Raw genomic sequence first — 14,382 nt, forward strand, 5'->3', positions numbered from 1 at the left:
CACTCAGGCTGTACGTCTGTCTGAAATAAATGTTACAGTGGATGGGTTATTTAACCAGCCCAGGTGATTTATTTTTATTAATTTTCACTGTTCTTCTTTCAGCACTGGTTAAGGGGCTGATGTGCAAGAGTTAGAAATGAGGGAATTTCTTAGAATACATTTGGGGAATAGAAAACCAAGTATATATATATAATTATTTTTTAAAAATAATTTTTTAAATAGCCTAAGTCAGATTTAGGGAAGCTCTTTCAGAAACCAAGGTGGTTTTAAGTTAATGTACACGTGCCAGGGAATAGCAGCTGTTCTGCTCCTGTTCTCTCTGAAATGTTGACAGAGACATTAGGAAACTGTGCCTGCTAAGTGCATGTCATCCAGCCTCTTCTTTTCAAAGCTGAGGTGCAGATTAGCTGCCTTGTGCAAAAGAGCAGAGCAACTGATCTTGTGTTTTTCTTCATCTGTTGCTTTTCAGACATCCCCAAAATTACACCAACATAGAAATGAATGACTGCAGGCAGATGGCAGCAGACTTCTAATGATCCCGGACACAGCTGGGTCTGACAGCCCTGAGGCCAGGGATGTGTCTCAGGAGGGCAGAGGGGGTGTCCAGCTCCCCCAGGCACTGGGGCTGCTGCACAGACCTGCCAAATACCAGGTGCACACCTACCTCTACATCTGTGCACGTGTCTACAGCTCTGTGTGTCTGTGTACAAACACACGAACTGGGTTTTACCCTTCTTAACTTTTACCTTGGACTCAAGACCTCAGAACAGGCTGGGGACTCCTCGTAGGCACAGGCAGAAGCCTGCTTGGCTAATACAGAGGAAGGACATGCTCTGCGTCCTCTCAGGATTCACTGCTGGGTGATGAGCCAAGGCCACCCCCATCAGACCTTTCTTCCCAGCAGGCAAGGCCAGTCTCTGGTCCTTCTGGACTACACTGCTCAGTGAGGGTGTAGGGTATGCCCAGCCTCTGCCCTGGAGGGAGGCCTGCTGAAATAGGGAGATTGCACAACCTCCCAGCAGAATCCCCCTGGAAGAGGCAGCCACCTTGCAGTTACAGTGGGAGAGGACACAGACCCCTGATCCTCTTGGAGACCCTATGCAGATCCTTTGTAACCCATTGGCTTTTCCCCTCTCACACCCACCCCTGTACCCCTATAAGATCTAGCTCTCTGCCCCTGTGGGATCAGAGAACTCGTCCCTGGCCTCCCCTTCGTGGGGTGTGGGCTAATAAAGCTGCCCCATGCAGAACTGCTCTCTGAGCCTCCCGTCTCTCTCCTCCTGGTCTGGCCTGGGGTTTGCCTCGCAGAGCAAGAGCTGGAATCACTCCCACTGAATCACTACAGAGCTGGCAGCCTGCTGAGACAGGCACCCCCTGGGAAGGCACCCCGGCGGCCGAGGGATCGCTGCAGACCTCTGGGGGGCTGTTCCTTCGGGGACACTCTCGCTGGAGCTGCCACGGCTTCCTGGGTCTGAGCCACAGACCCCATCCTGGCTGCTTCATGAGGGCACATCAGCCTCCCCTGCGCCCCTCTGGTCCAGGCAAGGGGGTTCTCAGCATCATGCCCTGCTCTGCAAGAGCAGCTCTGCACCACCAGCAGCCTGCTCTAGGGACAGCCCTTTCTGCTGGGGATCACAACCAGGAGGCTGTCCTGCCCAGGAAAATGGGTTAGAGGAGAGCTGAACACCCACTTAATCAGCTCCTGCCCAGAAGCAACTCTTACTGGTATGGTCTTGCCCATATTTTGCCAGACAGTGGGCAGCAGCAGTACCAGACTCCAGATCTGCTGAGTTTGTGGGGTGGAGGGTGGAATCTGCTCAGTAAAAGATTGTTTCCTACACAGTCTGCTCTATCCCTAACGGTGCAGCAGCTGATGCCAGGCTCCAACAACATCCTTCATGTGTGGAGTGCTGGTCTCACCTCATGGGTTTCTGCACCCTGTGGTTCCATGCATGGTGATAGCGACCCAGACAGATCCAGCCTGCGCACTGGTTGGGTGAGGGGGTAGAGAAAAGGCAGATACTGATCCCACACTGGTTCTGCACCATGGTGTAGACAGATTTTTACTGAACAAGGTTCTGTGGAGGGGAGGGCAGGATGGATCATCATGGCATTGACCTTCATGAGAAGGAAGCCTCAGGTTTCCTTGGAGTCCCACCTCCCTGCTGTGTCTGTCTTAGCTGCATCTTCTCCTTGCAGGCAACTGCCTTCTGCTGAGGTCCATGGGCCCAGCCAGCTCCAGTGCCAGCCAGGATGAGCAGCACAGGAGGAGCAAGGCCTCAGCCTCTTGTGCCAGGCAGCCCCTTCCAGTCAGCAGGGCTGGGAACATGAGGCACCAGGGACCTTCTCTGCTGGGTGCTGCATGCAATCCTTGGGCAGCCTCTGAGAGATGGTTCTTCGTCCCAGCTCCATCGTGCCATGAGCGCAGCACTGCTGGAGCACACAGGCCTTGCGGGAGCTCAGATCAGCTCCATCTTAAACTGGCTGAAGTTGGGCATGGCAGGTGAGGGCTCGGCCATGCTGCTGAAGGGGCCACAGGGCTGGGTGGCCGGCACAGCACCGTGGCTCACGGTGGAGCTGAGCTGCTGCAGTGTCATCAGCACCTCCTGCTGCAGCCGCTGCTGGTGCTCCTGCTGGCGTTCCAGGCGGCACTGCCGCTCCAGCACCGCCTGCAGGGCCTGGCTCAGCTTCTGCACCTCCATCTGTACAGCATCCAGCTTCTCGGCAATGGCAGGGCAGCTGGGAGCAGTGGGGGGCACTGGTCCGCCCCAAGCAAGGCTGGGATTTCCTGGACCCGCAGGGTTTGGCAGGGCAGTCTGAGTGCTGGCATCTTTGCCCTGGAATAGTGGGAGGCAGGAGAGAAGGGAATGTGAAACATTATCAGCTGCCCATCCAATGGTGTTTAACAAGAGATTTATTCTGCACTTAGCTACAAGGCTCAGAGAAAAGCTCTCAGAGAAAGCCATCACCCTGTTGCAGACCTCCTAGACCTCACCATGAGCTGCACCTGAGCCCCACCCAGCCCCTGGTGCACCATGTGCTGTTAGCACGTGCTGATCCATCCTGGGTGATTGCTGCTGAATGGCAGCGGGGCTGCCCGTGCTGATGCCAAGCTTGTGTTTGCTCTCTGGAGGGACAGAAACAACATCTCCTGGATTTTGCTTTCCAGCCTTGGGTGGCTGGAAGAACCTCCTGAGCTGGTACTGACACCAAGCCTTAAAAAGAGGTTCGTGAGCTGCCGGTTTAGAGGCCAAGCCAGGCAGCAATTGGCATCTCCATTGCCAGCACCTGGCAGCCCATGGCCCCACCCCCACCCAGAGGGGCTTCCCAGATACATCCACCAAGTGCCAGGGTTAGCATTGCTGGCAAGTGCAGCTAGCAGAGGTTGGAGGGCACTCTGGGAGCCTTTCACCCCCAGAAGCCTGCCCCACCACATGGTGTAGATGCAGCAGGGGGTTGTGCAGGGCTGGCCAGATGGCAGCACCGCAGCAGCTCCTGGCCAGAGCACATGGACTCTCCCATCCTGCCATCCTACCTTCTTCTGCAGGAGGATAGCCCTGTCCACAGTCTTCTTTTTCACCATCAGGGCTGAGTTCTGGGTGAGGGGTGTGCCCAGCTGTCCTCGGCTGGGCAGTGGCTGGGAGGGGGTGGCCAGGCCCCCCAGAGCAGTCCCCGGAGCCAGGGGTGTGCCTGTGGAGCTGTCATCACCTGCAAGAACAGAGAGAGAAACACCTCAAAACGAGGCCCTTGGGGGGGTCTCCAGTGGGGAATGAGGCCCTTTCCCAAGCCCAGCAGTGGCAGGGAGTGGCCATAGTGAACCCCAGCAGGGCCAGGCCTTACCATTCCCAGGGGCCAGCCCCACAGGCAGGGCGTCCCCAAGCTGCCCACCGTCCTTGTAGAGCGAGGCCACACTGACAATCTGGATGCCCTCCTTGGTGTCCTGGCTGCCAGTGGAGCAGGGCGCCCGGCTGCCCGTAGGATCCCCGGTGGGCACTGCAGGGTGCTGGGTGCCCAGCAGCCTGGGGGGCTCAGCCTCATGCCCCTGCAGCGGGGGCCAGGGCTGGTCCCCATCCCAGCCAGCTGCCACTGATCCCGGCTCCACGCTCTTCCTCTTGAGGAAGAGGTACACGGCCTGCGGCGTCACCCGGATGTCATCCAGCTCCAGCACCTTCTTGATCTTGCGGAAGCTCAGGCCAGCCCTGCGCAGCTCCACGATCCTCCTCTTGGCATGGTCATCCAGCCGGCCCATTGCTGCTGGGACCCTCCTGTGCCCGGCACCTACATGCCTGGAGTGCGGCCGTGGTGGGGACGCTGGCACCCCCAGGCAGCTCTATGCCCCGTGATGGTGCTCAGGCTCAGCTGGTGCTTGCTGCCAGGCTGCTGGCCCTTGCCCTGTGTCCATGTGGTGCCATCCCCAGCAGTGACACGGTTCCCAGATGGAAAGGGTGAGGGAGGTGGCTCTTCCCACTGGAGTGAATAATGGACAGCCCCAAGCCTGTCCCTCGCTCACGCAGAGCCCCTTTAGAGAGAGGGGTCCAGCTCGGTCCCCCAGTCTGCCAAGGGCACAGAGGATGGTGACAGGCTTGGCTCTGCCCAGTGTCCCAAACTGGACATCAATCCCACCCTGCCAGCAGTACAGTGAGGAATCAGAAGCGGTCAGGATCCCGAGCAGCTGCTCAGTGTCCCAGGAAGCCTTGTGCGAGTCCTGGCAAGTGATGGTTTATGGCATGGGGCTGGCAGGACCCCTTTGTGTTTCCCTGGTGGCCCAGAAGGTCACGGCGAGCAGAACTGTAGAAACTCCACGTGGGAACTGCTGGTGCTGCAGAGCCTGCCCTTGGGTCTGGAGACAGCACCGTCCTGTACCTTTGGGAGAAGCAAATGCAACCACTGATACACCCGATGTAAAGAAGGCACAACTGTAACTGTAAGGGCTGCACCTCCTGTGCCTCCCCTCTCACACCAGGCACACGCCTGTACCACACAGGGATATACCTATCTATGTCTATACATGCACGTGTGTGCGTCTACACAACTATGGTGGAGAGTTTTTTCCACTTTCTACCAAATTCCTTAATCTGCAGGCGTTTCTTGGACACTCATTGCTGCAGCTGCTCCCTAAAGGACATACTTTTGGGTTTCACTTCACTAAAATAAATGTCTTCCAAGAATTCCCAGAAGGCAGCAAAACACTCTTCCGGTTAGAGACTACCTCAAGTGGCTGCTGCAAAGCAGATGTGATAGAGGAACCTTTTCCAAATCACACTTCCCAAGGCACACGTGGATCTTAAAAAAGATGATAATGTGTTTTGTTGGCCAAGGAGGCACAGAGACTACTGGACATCAGCTTCAGGGAGAAATGGAGTCACTTAATTTGACAGAGGAGTTTGCCCCTCTGCATCTTACTTGTTCCATGGCAAAAGAAAGAGACATTAGCTCCAGAGATGTAGGCTGTACTTTGATCCAGCTCTGTTTATGTCTGAAGGCCCCCCAATGCCCTGCTGTGTGCATTAGGGACCTTGTAGATAAGAGCTAGGGGAGTGGATATTGGAAAACAGACATCCTTGGATGCAGACACTACAATTGCAGAGCAAGAGCAAAAGGTCAGAAATTTTCAACCTTCCCCACGTCAAGGGAAGATGCTCCAAGGAGACCACCACCTTGAAACTGCAGTTACGAGGAGCTTGAGCCCTGGCAATATACTCTGCCCTCCTCCCAGAGTGTCTCCAGACACGGCTAGAGGACACTGGAGTATCTGAGCAGTTGGTGACAGAAACATATAATTTACATAAATGCCAGGAAAGCCAACAGCCACAGCTGCAGCCTTCACCCAGCCGCCGCAGGGAAGATGAGGGGAGCACCTTGGAGAAGCACCAACTTCACACTGCATCTCCTCCAGCTCCCTCTCCACTGAAGATGTTGCTCTCTGTGTACCATCCCCAGGTCCCAAATCCCTCCTTTATCACATGCTCACCAGCTTCAGCCCTCCCCCAGCCCTCCACTGAGGTCCCACCACCCTGCCCTGCTTTCCTGGGCATGGGGAAAGTTCATGGGAGGCACAGACCATCCCTGCCCTGCTAACCCCTGATAAGCTCAGCATTCCCAACTCACAGTGTTCCCCCAGAACCCCCCATTTGTTGGAGGGGCAGCAGGATGAGGAGTATGGCCAGGATGGCTTCAGGGCAGCAGAGCATGGCTGCGGACAGCAGCTGCACGGAGATACCATCAATGCTCAAGGCTTCACCCAGGCTCCTTATCCTTCAAGAACAGCACTTGCCTCTGCAGCAGGGCTTTAAAAAAACATCTATTTACTAATCAGAGGTAGACCAAGACCTGGAAAGCCATTTCAGAGACGATACTGTGAAGAAGGCTGGGGGTCAGAACCCAGCAGGTGAGCAGGAGATGCAGGAGACAAGTGCAGGCAGAAGTACAGGTCAAAATCCAGCTCCAGCCCTGCTCACTTACACCTTGAGGGAAAACAAAGTGCACAACAGCTGCTCTACCCCTGTCAGGTAGGGGAAAAGGGTTACCAGTGAAAGCAACATAAGTGTATTCCATAAAATACAGTATTCCAGCAATTTCCTCCAAATCACAGAATCACAGAATTTCCATCTAGGTTGGAAAATACCTCTGAGATCAAGTGCAACCTTTGACTGATCACCACCTTGTCAATTAGACCATGGCACTAAGTGCCACATCCAGTCTTTTCTTGAACACCTCCAGGGATGGTGATTCCATCACCTCCCTGGGCAGCCCACTCCAATGCCTGACAACCTTTCCTGTGAAGAAATTCTTCCTGATGTCCAATCTGACTCCTCCCCCAGCTCAGCCTGAGGCTATGTCTTTGTCCCATCACTAGCTCACTGGGAGAAGAAGCCTTTCAGGTAGTTGTAGAGAGTGATAAGGTTACCCTTGAGCCTCCTTTTCTCCAGGCTAAACAACCCCAGCTCCCTCAACCATTCCTCATAAGATTTATCCTCTAGACCCTTCCCCAGCTTCACTGCCCTTCTCTGGACTCGCTCCAGCACCTCACTGTTTCTCCTGATTTGAGGAATCCAGAATGGTTTGGGTGGGAAGGCACCTTAAAGCTCATCCCATGCCACCCCCTGCCCTGGGCAGGGACACCTTCCACTATCCCAAGCTGCTCCAAGCCCTGTCCAACCTGGCCTTGGGCACTTCCAGGGATCCAGGGGCAGCCACACCTTTTCTGGGAAACCTGTGCCAGGGCCACCCCACCCTCACAGGGAAGAATTTCTTCCTAAAATCCCATCTAAACCTACTCTCTGACAGTTTGAAGCCATTCCCCCTTGTCCTATCTCTACATGTCCTTGTAAAAAGCATCTCTTCATCTTCCTTGGAAGCTCCCTTCAAGTACTGGAAGGCCAAGTCATAAGATCCCACAGTCAGCCTTTGCAACAGCCTGGCCTGGCTCCATCTCTACTTATAACTTCATTTACCCAGGTCTTGCTGCAAACTCACAGTTTTCCTGTACTAAATGTGCTCCCCATTTCCACACTGAGTCCATCACCTTCTACTCTTTCTCCCTCTCCAGAGGGTATTTTCCCCAAGGAGCTGCAACCTGTGCCATGCACACACCTTACCAACTCACACATTCACAAACAGAGATGAGACCTTTACACTCACCTGGCCTTCAAGGCATTCTTTACTCTCCAATAATTTTTGCACAAGGAAAAACAAAAATCAATTCAATGAGAGGGAAAGATTCAGGGATTTTCCTAGACCTGTGACTGATGGAGTTCCTTTCACTTTCCAGGGCCAGGCTGGGAGTGAGATGGTTGCTCTGAAGGTTTCTTACACCACTCAGGAAAAGTTAATTCCAGTGGTGGTTTTGCAGGAGGATAGGGAAAGGGAGCACATCCATGGAAGAAAATTCACAGCAATTGTGTGAGCTCACCCTCTTCCTCTAACGCTCTCCATTTCTGTGGATATCAGGAACACAGAGATGTTTCGTCTCCTCCAGAAAGTCCCTGAAACAGTCTCATCTGGACTGACTCAGCCTTTGCTATTTCTAAAATAGAGCAGCACCAAAAAGTTGGCTTGGTTTGGCATTTCCATATGAAGACCAGGTGCCATGAGCTGAGGGTGGGCAACAAAAGTCCCCTGTTCCGAAATCCTGCTTGCCTCCACCTCCCTGGCTGTCACACTGTGTCCCAGCCACAGCTGCAAGTCCTTTGGCAAAACCACATTCTGCAGCCATACGTTGTTCCCCTGCAAGCTGCAATGGCTCCTCATGGTCTCAAAGTGTCTTCCCCCCACACGCACCCCTTGTGTTTTACAGTGGGATGGGTATCCCAGGGGGAAGATGCAGTGACTGGAATACCCAGCTTACAGTTCCAATCAGAGAGGGCTGTCATGCAGCACCACAGGCTACAAGTTTTGCCCTTTGGTGGGTTGGCTTCCGAGACCTTACACAGCCAGCTGGACGTATGCTTTTGTCTGAGCAGATGCATGCCTTGTTATACCACCATGCCTGCAAAAGGAATTTTGCTCCAGCCTGCCAATTTAGGTGTCTGTCCAAATTTCAGATTAGCCACCCTTTCTTCAGCTGCTGCCGAACACTTGCAATGCCTGAAGTCTTTATGAACTTAGTTGTAGCTGGGAAAGCTCCCTTACCCAGGTATTGCTGCTGGTAATGCTCTATTCCATGATTCTGCATGCAGCTACATCCACAGAAACACAGCCCAGAGCCTGGAGCAGCCTTCTCATCACCGGGATTGTTTCCTTAGTTCCCATACTCTCTGGCCCAGATGGTAATTACACACAAAAATGAAACAGCCTCAAGAGAGTAAGAGAAAGAAGGCAGCATGTCCCAGACTTCCTTTCAGAGCAGAGTGGATTTAAGGTCTAAAAAAGAGGAAGAGCATGAATCCAAATTTCCTACAAGTCACGTGATGTAACCACTAGCCTTAGGCCCAGCAGGCTTTTCCTCTGCACAACTTGTTCCTGTGCTCCTGCAAGCCCCCACTCCAGGAGGTGAACCTGAGAGAGAGGAATTCCCCAGTATCCAACCTGCAAGTCCTCGGGGTAGAGCTCCCCCACCTGCCTGCCCATCCATCCCCAGCCACTGCCACCTGTCTCTCCACAGTTCTTCTGAAGCCCTGATTACCTGGCTCTGAATGCCAAATTCCCCAAGACTGAAACATTAGTTGTGTGACCACGGAGTTGGCTCATGTCTGGGAAGATTGACTTCTCCCTTTCGTCTCACAGCTTCTCTTGGACACAAGGCAGTTTCACCCTTGAGGGGTACAAGCAAAGCTGCTTCCAGAATTCATGCTGGGGTAAAGCAAGGAAGAGCTAATCCTCCAACAGACATGGCACAGGTAACTGTGCTACCCTGGGGTTGTGTTTTCTCAAAGGCTGTTTTAGCTGCACCACAGCACGCCCATGGCCAGCCTGGCCCACGAGATGGAACAGTCTTGGAAAGATGGAGGTATTTATGTACAGATGGGCTTAACCAGAACAACAAGCTCCCATCCACCATTTCAGGAGCAGCACAGCCATGGGGCAGCAGGTACAGAGGTGGAGCAACAGGTTTCACCAGAGAGACAAATTGCTGATGCTGAGAACAGATGTGATTGAAGTAGAGGAAGGAGTGAGAGAAGCAAAAGCTGTGACCCACAGGGAGCATGAAGATACAGAGCAAGAAGATACAGCTAATTTCGTCTGGTTTCAGCAATTGAAAACAGACACTTTATGTTGTTAACATGCCAAAGCACGTTGAGCTCAAGGGTTTGCTGGGCTGCAGAGAGTGCAGAATTACTCCTGCCCTGAGAAGGTCCATCTAAGATATGATGAACAAAGCTGGATGTGGCTATGTCTCTTTCCTTTCAACTCTCTTTGTGCAAGGCCAGTGTACCAGGGCATGGGAAACAGTTTACCTCATTCACAATGGATTCAGCGTTGCCAAAAGGGGACTGATCCTCATGGACCTTGTAAAGAGACACAAGCCAAATCTGTCAGATCTGGGCCTTGTGACTAATAACAGCTCAACAAGGTTCTCTTGCCCACACTTTCCTTTGCATCTGATTTGCAGACCTCCTTCTCAGACCCCCAGCACACCCTGGGAAGCTGGAGAAGCTGCAAGCAGCTGGGGAGGGACATTCATCCATCTTGTTTGGTATTGTTGTTTTCCCACAGTGTTCTGAACAGCTGCTGCAAAAACTGGCAAGACAAGTCCTTTTTTTCACTCTGCATCAGCTCGGAGGGGAAAAAATTACTAAAATCATCGCCCTGAAGCACAGGGAGGACAGTGCTGGTTTACATGGGATTCAGATATGGATTCAGACAGCAAGTAGTATATCGAGTAGAGCAATGGTATTGTGGAAGGAGTGAGTCTGCCAGGAATGCCCAAATCCTCACCCTGTAGAGAACTGTGCTCTGAACACAGCCATGTGTCCATGGGCAGGACAATCCTCCACTGGGCTTCCTGCCCTCCAGATCCTGCTCCAGAGCCTGCCTGGCACAGCTTGGAAGGGATATGGATAGTTCTTGGCTATTCATGCAGAGAACAGTTTTACTGCTGTAGGGATAGACTGGGAAGTCTTGGCTTTGTGGAGACAGGTAATCAGAAAGGGCTCACAGAATCACAGAATATCCCAAGTTGGAAGGGACCCACAAGGATCATCGAGTCCAACTCCTGGTCCTGCACAGGACAGCCCCAAGAATGGCAATGAGCTGGCCAAGGTGGTTCAATGGAACTTAGCTTGGAAGAAGATGAACGGTATTAGGTGTCCAGGGCTGAAATGTTGCCAAAGCAGGAAGATCTGTGCCAGGGAAAAACAGCCATTTCTCCTAGGCTGCAATGTTATTCAGTGCTGTACCCCACTGTTCTGTGGGATTTGCCAAGCCTTATGGAAGCAATAACGTTATCTAACAGCACTGAGTGTAGTGAGGCTGCATCCCACCTTACTTTCTTTGCAAAACTGATGAAGGAGCAGCTGTTATAGGTTTTATTAAAAGGTGATGGGTAAGATAAATTTAGATGGTGCTGCTGCTACCTGAGCCATGGTGGCTCCCCTCTGAAGGGATAACCTCAGAAGAAGATTTTAATCAAGTTGTAGTTCAGACATCAGAATAGCAGAGAGAAAGGGTTGGGTGTCTGGCCCAGGATTTGAAGTGAGCTGTTTAGAGCCCACAGCTTGGTTTGCTCTGTCATCTGCTCTGACAACTGCTTCATTCATTTAGGTTGTGCTTTCAGAGCAGCTGAGGAGCTACCCCTGCCTGGCCACACTTTAAAAATCAGATCCTCACATGGAAAATACAAAAATTTATGGTTCTACTTTAAGATTTGCAGAATGTGAACATTGAAGAAAGCTAGATCTCCACAACAGTTTTGGGGGTTGCAAAAAAAATTGTGAGTATGATGATACACATAGTTTGCTCTTGCCTCAGACAATGCCACTACAGCCTGGAGGTCACTGGGGAATACGGTATAAAGATATGGTGGGAAGATAAAGAGGGGTGTGTTGGGATGTTCAGGGGCACAGGGTAACAACACTGTGTTAGTGTTGTTAGTACTGTTACCTCATGTTTGAGGGGAGAAAAGGAACAGTATCAGGAATACTGAAAATCCTCCCTAATGATGAAAGGGTCCCAGGCCACACACCACAGAGGAGAGACACTGTATAAAATCACACTGTTTCATAGCCTTGAACAAAAAGCCTTTGCACTGGATTGACTCTTCCACAGCCCAAAACCCAGAGGTCACCTTCAACATTTTATTACCTGGTCTGACAAACTCAGCACGGTTGTGATGCTGTGTCTGGTAAAGGTCAGGTTTGTATTAAGAAATGATTTGGAGCATCCAAACATGATATTAAGAACTGTGGAGCCACAGCTTGAAGGAACAAGGCGCTTTCACAGAGCACCTGGGAAGGCCTGTGGGAGAGGAACAGGCTGGATTTTGCATCCTGGCTCCAAGACCAATCTCTGCCCTCAGACCGGACAAATTCATCAAAGCGAACTTCAGTATTTAGACAAGAACAATAAATGCCAAGTATCTCACTGCCCTGCCTCTACCTGTGCCTCTCTGTAAAGCATTACGCATTTCGAGTCACTGCTCTCCACAGATACAGCCCTTCCAGCAGAGAGAGCTGCACTGGCTACACCTTGAATTTCTAGTCTTTCACATGCCTGAAGAGGAAACAAAGAAATCAGTGCAAAGTGTAACACGGTGTTTATTCCTTGTGGTGAAACCAGGACATTTGACTAAGTTTAGCATTGAGCAGGTATATTCCTACAGCATCAGGGCATACAGTTGCAGGAAAACAGAGGAAAAGGGCCATCAAGGCAGAGTTTTTAAGCTAAAAGCCCTGAAATACACAAATGTATGCACTGACACATGCAGGGGCAGACAGTCCTGAAGTCCTAAACCTGTTCATGGCCTAGCTACCAGTGTGCACTGCAAGAATAGCCTTAGACCTCAAGAGAGGGCCAGATGTTCAGAAACTATGGCAGATGACTCAATAGACCCATAAGTATTTCAGCTAAATTGCTACATTCACACCCTTCTGCAGATTAGAGAGGAACTCCCAAAATCTCCTATTTTTGCTGTTCCAAATCTATATAGCTACTCAACAATGCAGCTATTGGAAATGCTCTCAACTCCCTGCAATGACAACTACGGCTGTTTCTACCTACACATTTGGATGAAAAGTTTCCAAGTCCTCAGAGGACAAATCCCGCAACCTGCAATTCCTCTAAGGAAGTCACACAGACTGTACCCTCTGGAGCCAGACACATGTCTACCCCTACTCTCATAGAGGTGCAGAAGGAGTGACAGTCTGAACAGGGAGGCAGACCAAAGATCTTCCAGCACAGGGAAAATACCAGAATGGCTGTGGGTTGAGCCAGTGCTGCAGTGCAATCCCCACAATGCTAAGCAATGCCTGGTACAGGGTGCTCACACCTCACCATGATAAAGGAATGCCAGTGTTGCCTTGGGCAGAATGATCCACGGGTCACCTGGATCTCCGGGGGCTCAAGGAGAGCTCTCAGCAGTTGCCACCACAAACCCAAAGCCAAGGAACCATTTAGACCCGAACAGGAAGGACAAATGAAGCGCCAGCTGCAAGTCGGTGCCAACACAACGCACAAGCGCCCTCAGCCTCAGGCAGCGTTTACAGACAATTAACCCCAACCCCAGAGGCATCGGAGCCGAGCAGTTCACCTGCGGAGGTGGCCGTAAATAGCCTGTCCTCAGCAGCAGCCTGGGAGTGCAGGAGGGAAGGGACAGAAAAGCACAGAAGAGCCAAAAGCAGCACTCACAAAGCTCTGTTATTTCCTCTCCTGCTCGTCCACCAACACGTGGGCAGTATCTAAAGGAGTCTGCACTTCACTAGAAAATTGCTGGGCAGGTTTCTGAGCTCAAGAAGCGGCTGGAGGACAGCATTTCAGATCGGGCATGCCACTCCCAGCTCCGACAGCGAACCTCAGCGCCGCACCAGCCCCCGCACGGCCGCGGGCCCCGGAGCCCTGTCCTGCTGCACCCTCCCTGTGCTCGCACCGCTGCCAGGAGCTCCTCTCATCCTTCTCCACGCCACTCTCAGCACCCAAACCAGCTCAATGCACAGAAGCAAACGGGCAGAGCACCCACGTACAGGGACTCCCGACGGCTGCCGGGGTCCTCTCAGGCGACGGCACCAACTCGCGGCCGCGTTCTCCGGCGGCCGGGACCAGCCAGATGCCAGCGCAGCCCGGCTCTCCCGCAGCCAACTTTCTGGGAGGCGGCTGATTGAAAAGCTCCTGCCGTCTTTGTTTGGCTGGGGCAGAGCCAGCAAGGGCTGCCGGGAAGGTCACCCAGGAGGAGACCGATGTACAGGGAGGGCGGAGCCCTTCTCGTAACCCTTTCGGGGCAGCCGCGTTCCCGGGCCGCGAGGAGCCCGTCACCTCCGGGCACGGACCCGTCCGGCCCGCCCCGGAGCACCGCCCAGGCGGGGCTGGTCACACCCGTGCCACAGGATGGAGAAGCCCCACAGGAGGCAGCGCTGCCGTCCCTAGAGATCCCATCCAGCCCTGGAAGCATCAGCTCCATTCCTGCGGGGGCATGGTGGCTGCGCTGTGCCAGCCGGGCTGCTGGCATGGGCAGAGGCCACAGCGGGGCCGGGCCATTCGCTCTGAAACTGAAGCAGACAAGTGCTTTGAGCTGTTCTCAGCTCTGCTAGTGCCCCCAAATGAGATGTTCATCTCTCCTCATTCAGGCTTGGCTTAAGGCTCAGTCCTGCTAGGTGCTGGCAGCCCCTGGGAGGGGATCAGAGCCCCCCACACGCTGCCACCACCGTCCTGGGGCTGGCCCTGCGGCTCACAGCTCTGCAGGAACCTGCTTCAGGTAACAGCTGGCAGGAAACCTTTTTCACAGTACTATTC

General features: G+C 52.9%; 2 protein-coding genes across 4 annotated transcripts in view; one reads left to right on the forward strand and one right to left on the reverse strand.

Moving 5' to 3' along the window:
• LOC104684914 overlaps positions 1-1,256 on the forward strand; it is a 17,131-nt gene extending 15,875 nt beyond the window's left edge. For both annotated transcript variants that reach the window (XM_039560426.1, XM_039560427.1), the window contains one exon: positions 470-1,256. In XM_039560426.1, coding sequence (XP_039416360.1) covers positions 470-533 — 64 coding nt within the window. In that variant the 3' untranslated portion in view covers positions 534-1,256. The remainder of the gene's footprint in view (positions 1-469) is intronic.
• LOC120410799 lies at positions 43-13,807 on the reverse strand. Of its 2 annotated transcripts, none has more exons than XM_039560428.1 (4): positions 13,617-13,807; positions 3,841-4,863; positions 3,536-3,708; positions 43-2,837 (listed from the first exon to the last, which is right to left on the reverse strand). In XM_039560428.1, exons 2-4 carry the CDS (start codon positions 4,247-4,249, stop codon positions 2,460-2,462), a joined length of 960 nt encoding a protein of 319 aa, XP_039416362.1. In that variant the 5' UTR covers positions 4,250-4,863; positions 13,617-13,807; the 3' UTR covers positions 43-2,459. The 2 variants fall into 2 exon arrangements, with proteins under 2 accessions (XP_039416362.1, XP_039416363.1); XM_039560429.1 differs by lacking the exon at positions 13,617-13,807 and adding an exon at positions 13,285-13,604.
• Positions 13,808-14,382: the final 575 nt, after the last annotated feature.

Source organism: Corvus cornix, chromosome 14, assembly GCF_000738735.6.
Source record: "Corvus cornix cornix isolate S_Up_H32 chromosome 14, ASM73873v5, whole genome shotgun sequence".
Lineage (NCBI taxonomy): Eukaryota > Metazoa > Chordata > Aves > Passeriformes > Corvidae > Corvus > Corvus cornix.